A 13,474-nucleotide genomic window follows, 5' to 3' on the forward strand; every position below is an offset into this window, starting at 1 on the left:
CAGGAATTTCAAAGATCGAGAAAGAGTTAGTCAAGCATAAATTGCCATCGGCTTGACCCAATATAACTTCTAAGTATGCTAATACTTAAAATGTACTGCTTATTTCTATGAAAAGCACAAATGGATTGGAAACATTAAAACTATGTTTGAGGATGTAAAAGTTAGCTTAAAAATTTTAACCATGCCAATTGATTTCTCCGTAGGTGTTCAAAGCAATGAATATCCCACAAATCAGGAGTCATTTTCTGCCTCCCCCAGAAAAAATGCCTGAAGCCTATTCTGCAAAGATTGCTCTTTTGGGTGCTGGGCCTGCAAGTATAAGTTGTGCTTCCTTCTTGGCTCGATTAGGCTACTCTAACATCACTATATTTGAAAAACAAGAATACGTTGGTGGTTTAAGGTAATGCCTACATTTCTTTCATGTTCACAGTGTCAAAAATGATGGGGTAAAATGATTATGAATATTGTTGGTTTGTAATCGTATAGGAACTTCAGGCTCACAGATGGTATTTTAAGTGTTCTTTTTCCAAATGCTCAAATTTTGATTTCATTATTCACTTTAAATTTGCAGTTGGCTTTAAGCAATATTTATTTTAAAATTTCTCTGTCTAGTTCTGTGAATTTAAGAGAAATCTCAGCAAAATATTTTATGAATAGAGGAACCAATCATATGAAAGCTTATTTCAGGACTTCCCTGGCTGTCCAGCAGTTAAGACTTCACCTTCGAATGCAGGGGATGCTGGTTCAATCCCTGGTCAGGGAGCTAAGATCACACATGCCTCACGGCCAGAAAAACCAAAACATAAAACAGAAGCACTATTATAACAAATTCAATAAAGACTTTAAAAAAATGGTCCACATCAAAAAAATCTTTTTTTAAAAAAAAAGAAAGCTTATTTCACCCCTGTGAATCTTTCCTTTAATGGCGATATATATATGTGAAAATTATGCAAATTAGAGATGGGGAAACCAAACTCCACAGAATATTGGATGATTCATTTTGTTGTGTACACAGATGTGCTGTCCTGGTCACGTATTTTCATTCTCCAATCTCTTTAAGTTTTACATTTGATTATAATTATGTTAGAGTCTACTAAAAATGTTCCATTTTAATATACATTTATGCAGTGTTTATCTCATAGATACCATATTATTATTTACTATTAATCAGCATCATTATTAAACCAGGATTCAGTCACATAATCATTTATTCCCATGAAGATTCATACACTGAAATGGAAAATATTCACTTTGTATCTGATTTTCAGAAATTCATATTAAGCTTAGAAATTGGATGGAGTTTGCTTTATTTAAAATAAATGGAACTCTGTAGAATATACAATGAAGAAAAGGCAATCTCTTCGACGACTGATGTTGGGCAACCTGGGCAGCTTACATGTAAATCAATGAACTTAAAACACTCACGCCATATAGAAAAATAAACTCAAAATGGTTTAAAGACCTAAATATAAGACATGACACCATAAAAGTCCTACAAGAGAACAGAGGCAAAACATTCTCTGACATAAGTCTTAGCAATGTTTTCTTAGATCAGTCTCCTAAGGAAAAAGAAATAAAAACAAAAATAAGCAAATGGGACCTAATCAAACTTAAAAGCTTTTGCACAGCAAAGGAAACCATCAACAAAACAAAAAGACAACCTATGGATTCACAATAAGGAAATGGGGTTTAGGTGAAATAGATTTTTTTTTTTTTTTTTTTTTTTTTTTTTGTGGTACACGGGCCTCTCACTGTTGTGGCCTCTCCCGTTGCGGAGCACAGGCTCCGGATGCGCAGGCTCAGCGGCCATGGCTCACGGGCCCAGCCGCTCCACGGCATGTGGGATCTTCCCGGACCGGGGCACGAACCCGTGTCCCCTGCATCGGCAGGCGGACTCTCAACCACTGCGCCACTAGGGAAGCCGTAGGTGAAATAGATTTGGTCACAGAAAATATTTTGAGAACATGTGTGATGTAACACAAATCTAAAGTGTGGTACCTTAGCGTAATAAACTAAAGCAAAGTTCTATCGGAGTATGAGCATCGTGCTTTAAAAAGAATGGAAGGAGGTTGTTACTGGTTAATTCCATTTAGATGAAAGAAACATGAACATATAAGAACGATTTTTTTTTAGGTTATTTGGGCATTCCACTGATTGTACTAAAGGATTTGTGGCCACAAGGAAGATTTCTTTCAAAACTTTAGATTGTTAAAAGAGCACATATAGAAGAATGAAAGTTTGTTTTTATAAGTACAACAAACTTGGGAAGTAACCATTTCAATTAAATTCCATCTTCTATCCTTGTATCCCCTTTCTCAATATGCAGTCTTGAGGGTAATCTCCCTCTGTCCCTTCCTCCCTCTTTCCTCCCTTCCTTCCTTCCTTCCTTTTTTATTTATTGATCTCCTACTATGTGCTGGTCATTGTCTCGGGCCCTAGAGATACAAAGGTAAATAAAGCAAAGTGCCTGTTCTCATGGGGCTCGTATTCTGGTAGTGGGGGGGGTAGACAATAAAGCAACAATAAACCGAATATAGAGTATGTCAGGTGTTTATAAATGCATGAGGGGGTTTCAAAAATGGCAGTTTAGTGCTGTCCCTAGAGCATTTGATATATGGAATAGATAATTTTTAAAATATGGTTATCCTCTAGTCTATACAATAAAATAATCTTCAAAGAGAATTATGTAATAATTGGTGATTATAATTATTTTTATTCACTCTCATAAAACAAAATATTAGCAATTAAAACAAAATAATTTCAATATTAAAGGTATAGTTCACAGTTTCACTATTTTAAAGTTTAAACCCAAATTAAAAACTTCTGGTCACACAAAATGATAGAATTGAAGTAGATTCATGTTGCTTCATGTGTTATCATTTTATCAATCACAGATCAACTGTTTAAACATTGGAATACGTAGTCTTGCAGGGGTGGAGACACATGCTGCCTGTGGCCATTGGAATGAGGAATATGCTTGTAGGTGAATCAGCATGTGCCAGTGGTTGCTGTTTAACTGGAGTTCTCCATATTAACTGTTCTGTAGAACTCAGTTTATTAATGAATGGGTAATAAAATTGGGATTATTTAAAGCTTACACATCTTTTTAACATCTTTATTGGGGTATAATTGCTTCACCTTCAGTAGCTCAGCTGGTAGAGCGGAAGACTGTAGACCTGACACATGTGGATATTTATTTTAAAAACATTTATTATTAAAACTCTGTAGCAACTGTAGCCATTATTTAGAATTTAGATCCACCAAAGAATTTTTTTGGGGGGAGACAGTGTTTAGAATATCACTGACTTGTTTAGAATTACCTGCTCATGGTGATAATACAAAAAGGCTTATTTTTGTCAGTTTCATAACTTTTTAAATCATCTGAAAACAGTGCACCTCCTTATTGCCTGCACCTGGACTTGGTGTGATGCTGGTAAGAGAATAGAGTACGAGTTTAGGGTTGAGCAGCTCATAGGAAGGAGTTGTCTGAGGACGTATGTTGGGGTGGAGGAACCAAAGTTTAGTTTGGGGTATAAAAAATTTGAGATACCTATTAGACGTCCAAGTGAATATAAAGGTCTGGAATTTAGGTTTGAGGATAAAAATGTAGGTGCCATCACATATGGACGGCATTTAGAGCTCTGAAATGAGGAGGAATTTGCCTGGTATCTGGGGTGGTAGTGTTCCTGTTAAAGCCTGCTGACACCCCTCTGCTCCATTGCCCGTCCCCTGAACACAGCATGTACACTTTTTTTTCCCTTCCTCCCCCTTCTGTTCCCCCTTCCTTATCATTTTCCTCATCTTGAGATGCCTTCACTTGTCTGAAAGCTGATCATATGTCACATTTCACCTGATTATCTGATCTTGCAATAAGCTAATTCTCCTTTGAAACACTCTCGTTCACATTTGGTATTTGATACTTGTCACGTTGGACCATGAGAGTGTGTGTGTGAGTGTGTGTGTGTGTGTGTGTGTGTGTATCGCCCATCTGTCTGCTGACCTCATCCATTGGTGAATATAATTGTGTCATGTTTATAACAATCAATAACTACCTCCTTATCCCCTGCCTACTTGATTATGATCAAATCTCTTTTTAGTATCTCACATTACTCTTATTTCCTATAGAAGATGCTTGGAAATGTGATTCTCACACATTTATTCATAACACATGTGCTAAGTAAGTGTGGGCTACAACGCTTTCAGGGCAGTATGTGATTCTAAGCAGAGCTGCTCAAGCCCTAGCAGCCTGGCGTTCCATTTGCTCTGCTGGCTACTTCAGCTTTCAGAGTTATACTTCCTCCTTGCTCTGGTTTCTTCTTGCTAGGTTGAGAGTGTTCTCCTTTCTTTCTGGTCAATAGAAAAATTGTTCCTGCTTCATTAACCTGCTGTTTCAGAGACATATCTTAAATTAGAACCATTGGTCTAAACTAGCATCATTTTTTTGTCTTACATATCGTATACTTCCATTCAGAGCCCATAAAAATCCCAAGTCAGAGGAAGGTCCTCAGCCTCACAGTGTATCTGTCTGTATTTAGAGGCTCACCTTGCTGTGGTTGGTTTATTTAGCTAGAATTTTTGCTTTCGTGTCTAGCCTTTTGAGGACTTTCATCAGATTCCAATGTTAGTCCATTTTCAGTCTCTCTTCTGCAGACCCCCAGGCCTATCAAGACTGGTTGTCTGTTTGTGCCTACTTATATAATCCATACTATTTAAGAATTTTTCTCCTTAGCCTTGGAAGGTACAGGGAGGAAAAAAAAATATCCTCTATCCTCTTAGGTCAGTAGTTGCCTTGTGAAATAAACTAACATAAGACAAATTAAGGAGAAAAACAGTGTTTATTAACACATGTATTGTACATACATGTGGGAGAACTCAGTGATGAGTCATTCAGAGAAGGGGGGTCAGAACTTGAGGTTGATGTACCATCTTTTTTTTTTAAAGATAGATTTTATTTATTTATTTATTTATTTTTGGCTGTGTTGGGTCTCGAGTGCAGGCTTTCTCTAGTTGCGGTGAGAGTGGGGGGAGCTACTCTTCATTGCAGTGGCTTCTCTTGTTGCAGAGCATGGGCTCTAGGCACATGGGCTTCAGTGGTTGTGGCACACAGGCTCAGTAGTTGTGGCGCACGGGCTTTGTTGCTCCACAGCATGTGGGATCTTCCCAGACCAGGGCTTGAACCCGTGTCCCCTGCATTGGCAGCTGGACTCCCAGCCACCTCACCACCAGGGATGCCCCTATGTAGCAACTTAACAAAGAATGATAAATTTGTGGAGAAGTGACAAGGCAAAGGAAAAGGGGTTTATGCTTTTAGGGACAGCAAACTGTGAGAAGGTAAATATATGGGGGAAACTAATGGAACGTAAGAGTTATTTAGTAAGGCTTGTAATGTAAATTCCTCTTGGTGCCCATCTTTGGGCTGGTAAGGGTCTACAATTGTCTCCTGGTGATTAAGAGTTTCCCCCTTCTTGGTACAGGAAAGGAAGACACACCATTGCAAATTTATGTGCTGCTTTTTGGCAGATAATAGGGGACTGGAGAGCTTTTCTTGTATCTGTTTCTTCTTAATTATCTTCAGCTCAAAATAATCCTGTGCCTAAGTGGCATATTTGGAGGGGCATATTCTGCTACCCTACAAAGGCAGAGTCCTGTGTGGTGCCCAGAGCATTATGATAACCGCTGAGGTAGTGTGGTTGTCCAAAGATCAGCTTAGGAGGTTTTTCTCTCTTACCCTATGCCCTAAGTCATTCTTATGTATAATCTTACACCCTAACTAGATAGAAAGCTCCTTTAATATAGGACCTTGATTTTGTACTGTTCAGTACTTTGCATTTTCTATAGCACTGAGATGAGCATGGTGCTTTGCTGATTGATGTATGGAAATTAATTGAATAATCAAGTTCTTAAGTCACCAAAGAATGAAAAGACTACAGATGCACTTTGGAAGACCTTGCACTGAATGATCCAGAAAGTTCATCTTCAACAGTTATTTATTTATTTTACAAATCAATCTCTATAGTGCTTGGATATAGCTCTTTCACTGAATGTACTACATTCTATTGTAATGATCTGTTTATATATCTTTGCTCACAAGAATGAGAGCTTATTAAAAGTGGTAATTTGGTCAAATTCACCATTAAATCACTGCAGCTAACACTGTACCTGGTACTTTGTAAATGCTTGTTGGATGAATAGATGAATGACTACGTGAATTGCTGTATATTCATGAACATATGTAGCCTTTTTATTGCTATAAGATATTGAAAAGTTGTTTGAACTTACCTTTAATACTAGGTATGAACTATTACCTCTTGAAGTGCTTGTATTTGAAGACAGAAAACAATGAGCACTGATATCAAGTAGGATTACTTTTTAATGACTGAACCCTTTTGGGACACATTGCTTTCATAGAAGATTGTTTTACTGTAAAAATATTCTGTAGATCACATTACAGAACTTATTCTGTAATGTCCTGAACAGCATGATAATACAAAGTTACAGATTTGAATTTGAACAAGCTAGAGGTATAGTTATAGAATATATATGTGTGTATGTATATATGATATGTATATTAAACACTGTATACTTTCAAATTTTTGTTTTTTTAAGATTTTCTTTTCTTAGGAATTTATAGAAGTGTTAGTAAGTAAATCAACTAAATACTGTAATAAACTTAAAAGTATAGGCCAATTGTCTACTCACTATTTGTTTTTCATTGTTTTTATTTATTTTCACATCAGTTTCTACTGTTTCTCTTGAAACCCATATCAAATTCTGTCATGCATATAAAAATGTGGATGTCCTCACACTCACATTATGTGGTATGAAAATACCCTCAGAAGAGATACTTATTCCTTTAATACTGATCAATAAAGACATGTTGCATTTTTTAAATTGGTGATTTTCCCACAAATGCTTCTCGTTTTTATTTTCAGTATCTCGGAAATCCCTCAGTTCCGGCTACCATATAATGTAGTCAATTTTGAGATTGAGCTTATGAAGGACCTTGGTGTAAAGGTAAGTGAAAAACATAACACTTACATGTGTATTGCTCCAAAAGAAAGGAGTAAGCTTTACACTAAAGTTTAACAACAAAATGTCACACACTTTAGGAAAGAACAATTAAAAGCTACACCAGGCAGAAGCAGAAAGATGCTTCTCCTTGCTTAGGGCATTTGTCTGTCTACTGTCTGAATGCCACTAGCCTGGAAAAGGGCAATCAATAGTTCTCATCTGGCACCCCTGCATGTGATTAATTGTCTGTAAGAAACAAATTCCTAAATTGCTTTAGGGGTTCAGTGCAGCTAATAGAAGGATTTGGTTGCTTTAATCACGTTTTTTTCATGCAAGTTTTGTGGACTCTGAAACATTTGTATTTCACAATTTGGAACATAATTTCTTACAGAGGTTTATTTTATTCACTATACGCGTAATGTCAATAGTGTTAATGTGATAATTCTTTTTCAACATAAACAGTTACTCGGCAAGTAGAAAGCAACAGCTCTGTATTTTTAATTGTTTTGTGAAATAAATATTGTGTTCTTTTAAAGATGGTCAAAAAATTAATACATTTTACTTTCGTAATATAACTTTAGATATTCCTATTCTTTTGTATTATTTAAGAGTATCATACTCTGGCTCTTCACTTGAACATTTTGCTATTTTTATTTCAAAAATTTGACCTTTCTGTAATAGGTATAAGATAATAGATTAACAAAGTACTATGATTTACATAATACATTCTGTAAGTACATATGGGAGCTATTTTGAAAAGTACAAACTATTCATGGCTCTTGCATTTAGAAATAAAAATTAAAATAACCAATTAAAAGGGAAACACTCAAAACAGTATTTTGTGCATTTACACTTATAAATTACATCTTATTTGGCAATGGTTAGGAGATGAAACGTTTACACATAATCACCAAACAAAAAATCTTATAGCAAGTATGCCGTACAGATGTGCACAACTTTATGAAAACAGAGTTCAAAAATAGTGTTCAAAATAGATTTAATGGTGATTACTTGCTTTATATAAATACACTCTGAAAAGTTTGTTAAATGTATTTCATTTTGAATGCAAGTTCTTACCTAAATCTCATTAAATAAGAACATGATTATTGAGACTTCAAACTAATATATTAAGTGATACTTCAAATTGAAGATGAATCAAAAATTAGTTTGACACCTCTGAATTCATCTTATAAGTAATTACAGAATTGCATTTGATTTTTACCATACCAGATATATTGCATAAATTAGGGCATACCCATTTCTCTTACTAGGAAACTCAAGACATAATAGTAGTCAATTCACTGAGTGCCAGAAAACGTACATTTCAGCTACAATTATGACACTTTCTAATTTTATAGTCAGATAACCTTGACAAAGTCAATTAATGTCCCTTGCCTTGGTCAATATTTGTTCCAAGGGAAAAGTATGCTACTACAGTTTGTGTAAAATATAAACATATCTGCTTATATATGCCTGGAAATATATGTGCTCTGGAAATGTATAGAATCTGATAGTATAGATTGCCTTTGGGAAGGTGTAGGAAGGATTTTATCATCATTTTGTACACTTGAATTTTAAACCCTATGAATTTATTAAATTACCAGGAAAGAATTAGAACCTGAATTAAAGAGAAGGTTAATACTGTCTTGTCCATCACTCTGAGGAGAGACAGTAATGAAGTTCTTTTTCAGCTTTGAGGACTTGCATCCATTGATGAAATGCTTGCATCTTTTATGACTTATCAACTTCATCCATGAAAGGATATATATTTTTAAAAATGTTCTACACTTGTTACCACATTTTTCTCATCACCAAATTCTTATAACCTGCCTTCCGTTTTTACCTCTCAACTAACACTGTATATTTTAAAGTCAACAATAATTTCCTGGCAATGAACCAAATTTTTCTCTGGGTTTATACTGTTTGGCTCCTGTGCAGCATGTGATATATTCTGATATGTATACATGCATGTATGTATCTGTGAATGCATTTATGTTCATGTATGTATGTATTTTTAGCTTTCATGATCTAGCATTATCTTGGTTATTATCTGATTTTTTTTCTCTTTCTAATAGGTTTGTTTCATTTATTTGATAAATAATTATTGAGAATTTACTTTTGCCTAGAGGTGTGCTAAGGACTTGTCTAGAACCATCTTTCTTTTGAACTCCAGTCCTGTAATCTTAATACTTTAATGAACACATTTATCATCCAAATAACATACACTCATCATATATAAACTTAGTTTAATTCATCATCTTCCCTCCCAACTGTGTTCTTCAGCTAAATTTCTTGTTGAGTAATTTCAATTTATTTCGTATCTAATAGCTGATAGATTAGTTCTTGTTTATTCTAAGATGAATTTTTCCAGTCAAAAATTGTGTCACAAAAAACCCCTCTATTTGTATGTTATATATATATTTATTTTTCTTCCACTATTTCATTGTCACTAGTATGTTATAAAAGTAGTAATGCATGGCATCTTTTCTGATCTATGAAATAGTATTTTTATCATATTGAATAAATGTTTTCATTTTCTAGACTTAGAATAGTAACATTTTCTAAGTTATTTTGTTTTATTTTAACAGAGGAGGGGTGTTAAATTTTTTAATTGCCCCTTTTGAAAGTCTATGTTCAGATAATGTATTGAGTTATATTAATCTTTGCATTTCTGGAATATATACATTTTGCATCATGTTTTATTATATCTGTACATCTAGAACTAAGTTTTTTCTATGAGTTTTTTTAAAAAATTCTTTTGCGTTCACTTATTTATGCACTGAATATTAAAACTGTGAATACAGTTTTAATAGATTCTGTTGCTCGCTTTATAGAGTTTCAAAGCTACTGAAAGTCTGTCTTTGTTTTGCTTTATTTTTTATTTGTTATCTTTGCGAGTTTTGGCTATGCTATAGATTTTGGTTACAGAGTTATGCTAGCTTTATAGAAATAAATTTCCAAGTATTTCATTATTTTATTATTGGTAAGAATATTGTCTTGATACTTATATTTTTGCTAAATTTGAAAATTTTATCCGATTTCAGTCTTTTTATGAGAAACAGAACATTGATGGTTTTTTTTGTTGTTTTTGTTTTTGTTTTGCGGTACGCGGGGCTCTCACTGTTGTGGCCTCTCCCGTTGCGGAGCACAGGCTCCTGACGCGCAGGCTCAGCGGCCCTGGCTCACGGGCCCAGCCGCTCCGCGGTATGTGGGATCCTCCCGGACCAGGGCATGAACCCATGTTCCCTGCATCGGCAGGTGGACTCTCAACCACTGTGCCAACAGGGAAGCTCTGTCTTCTGAGATATCTTTCTTGATAAATTTTCTATATCATCTTGTTTGTCATTATGTTTATTTGCAACAAGCATTTCCATCATTATAGGATGTTATTGAAAACTAATATCATATTTTATCTCTACTGGAAAGCGAGAAACATGTGCAATAAGAGCCAACAAAATAATTTTGTGTCTAAAAAGAGCTGAATTTAGTTTTAAAATTATTTTATCTTATTTTCTATGTTAGAGGGTCTGGAAATACTTGGTCTATTTAGCCAAATTTTCTATCAAAAATGTGAAGAGCATGTACATTATTATCTGTATTTTTTAATAATGGGTGCCACGTAGTTCATTTCAAAAAAGAGTTCCACACCGAAAAAGTTGTAAACCTTAATCCTACATTAAAAATATCATTATATGTATGAAGACATATTATGGATGCATAAAGAAAGTTTTTGTCAAGTCCCGGAGTAGATATTAGGTGGAACTTTGGCTCAGGGCTTATTATATTCAGCCCTTCTATTGAAATAGTAATAACTCTTACACTAAGCTTGATGTGGAGCAAATTTTATTCTCAATTTAGCTGGGATGTTTGAGTACCCAGGCATATATTATTAAAGCCATTAGAGGGAGGTTAATATATGCTATAATCCATATCTAAGAAAATTATGACAGGAAATATTACATATATAAAAAATATGGGAGAAAAGGGAGCAAAAACACAAACAAAATGCCCATAACGTGATTTTTCTAACATCATATATATTTAACAAATAATCTTAGGACTTCATAGTATATCAGCCACAAAATGTTTTGATGTCTGTTAGTTGTCATATAATACCAGTTTTAAGTTTTACACGTCTTGGTCCAATTTCCTAAGGCATGATGTAAGCAAAATTTTAACATTTTGTCAAAGAATCTTTCTCCTGTTCTTTCTGAGAGTGAGTTTTGGATTTGATGGCAAATGTTTGGGGGTTTTATGCTTTAGAAAAGGGAAATTTGACTAGATTCCCCAACATAGGGAAGAGTCCTTGTGCTTGTCACTCCACTGATTATTGTTATTATTGCTTTGTTCTCATTTGCACCGTGGAGCTACTTACTGCACAGTGATGGTTATCCTCCCCCTGTCCCACAATGTCTGACTACAGTAAGTAAAGTCTTACTGGTCCCATTCCCAGGAAATTAACACTAGGAGTAAAGCTACTTGTCTTTCCAGTTTTCGATACACAAAAGTATAATTCAACTTTTTTCCTTCCTCAGTTGCACGCTGTTGCCTGCTAGGGTGGAAACAGACTGAGAAACGCAAAATGCCTGTGCATCCTTTCTGTATGTTACAAATTCAGGGACATGTTCACTCTATCAGGGTGGAAAAATTAGAATATTTTCAATCCTGTTTGATAAATCACATAACTCCACTTACTCAGCTACACACACACACACACACACACACACACACACACACACATGCACACATGCACACAAACACTACCTCAGGAAGGATGGGGGTCTTTCTTCAATTTTTTTGCTGAGTCAGTTAGTAAACGAAACCTAAAGTCAAATATTCTGAGTATCACTTCCACTGATAGACCCATTGGCAGGGCACTCCAGCTCAACTTTGGAAATTGTAGTATTATTCAGTTTACTAAAATTTTATTTAGAATATTTGGACCTGTAGTTTTCTTTCATGTCTAACCTTCATTGTATATTGGTATTGAGGTCATTTCAAAAAATAAGCACTAGAACTTTTTATCTTTCTTTATGATCAGAAATAGTTCAGTAAAAAATCTACTCTTTGAAAAATAAATTAAAATTCTAAAGCTTCATTATCCATTACTTTTAATAGCATCTAACTTTACTAACTCTAATAGTAATACCCACTATTAGATACTTAGTATTAAGTACTTTTAATAATATGTGTTTATTTAATTGTCCAGTTTATTTCATGGTATTTGATATGTTCCAGAGTTCTGAATATTAGTTGTTAATCTCACCTTGGTTGTCCCCTGGTTGTAAACTTTCAAATGGTTCCTTTATCTGCCAATAAAATTAGAACTAGTATTTTAGTAAAACAAAAATGCCCCCCTATGTTATATCCAAAGTCATTTTATCCCCCTACTTTCTCTTTGTTTTCTTTGCTTTGCACTTTATACCCCAGAAACACTACATTTTCAAGTAGTTCTCCACATGCAGTATGTTGTTCTCTGCCTTTGAGGATGGTGCTGGTTCTGCCCTTCATTCTCAAGAGACATTAGAGCATAGCTTTTACACGTGCTGGTTCTGCAATTAAACTACATATTTGACTTTGGTAAAGGTTGTCAAAGCTCTCGTGTCCCTTAGTATCATCATCTGTAAAATGAGGATAACGATATTACTTCATAATGCTATTGTGAGGATGAAAGAAGTCCATCTATGCAGTATTTAGAAGAGAGTCTTGCACTTAGTTAGGTACTCTATGCAAGTTAGGTGCAATTATTGCTTTAATGGGTAAACTTTGTTCTTCTGCTATGAATCAGTTTAGAGACTTTTGTTTTTAGGAACATGTTGACTTCAAAACTCAAACCTACCAGACATTGTGCTTCCTTATTTATAATGGGAAATGAGTGCAAAATTGCAGCGAAGTCATGTATTTTAGAGAGTATATACTGGCACATACCTGAGAAGTAGACCCCTTTACTTCACTCAAGTGGCTAGTCCCTGATCTTCATAAGGTTCATCTTCTGCCCTGTGGAGGGCAGGCATATTAAAGTCTCCAGCATACTAGCTACCCCTTGCTTATGCTGTGCAATCTGCATGATGTTCTCAGTGTAATGGATCACTATGATGTTCTGTGGTATGGCCAGATTGTTTCAGATTATACATATTATTACAGAAGAGAGTTGACATATTCCTGAGGCAAACCTGTAAATGAATATTCTTATCTTTCCCCCATGAATGTGAACTGTTTCTGATCCCTTTTCCACAGAAACATGATGAAAAGTGTGCATTCATCATATCAATGGCTACGTGTATTGTACCTGTGACCTTACTAATCTGCAATAATACCACATCTGTCACAGACACTGCAGTCAGGGCTTCACTTTGGTCAAGCCTGCAGGAGTTTACAGTCATTCTCCAGAAATCATCTAGTCTCAGCAGGGCCAGACTGGGAAATAAAACAGAAGTATAACATGGACCACCACCATCTTTCC

General features: G+C 35.1%; 1 protein-coding gene across 1 annotated transcript in view; it reads left to right on the forward strand.

Annotated features, from left to right (window-relative positions):
- DPYD (dihydropyrimidine dehydrogenase) overlaps positions 1–13,474 on the forward strand; it is an 821,342-nt gene that overhangs the window by 239,723 nt on the left and 568,145 nt on the right. The window contains exons 6-7 of the mRNA XM_007462610.1: positions 204–400; positions 6,933–7,014. Coding sequence (XP_007462672.1) covers positions 204–400; positions 6,933–7,014 — 279 coding nt within the window. The remainder of the gene's footprint in view (positions 1–203; positions 401–6,932; positions 7,015–13,474) is intronic.

This window comes from Lipotes vexillifer, unplaced genomic scaffold (genome assembly GCF_000442215.2).
Source record: "Lipotes vexillifer unplaced genomic scaffold, Lipotes_vexillifer_v1.1 scaffold826, whole genome shotgun sequence".
Taxonomy (NCBI): Eukaryota; Metazoa; Chordata; class Mammalia; order Artiodactyla; family Lipotidae; genus Lipotes; species Lipotes vexillifer.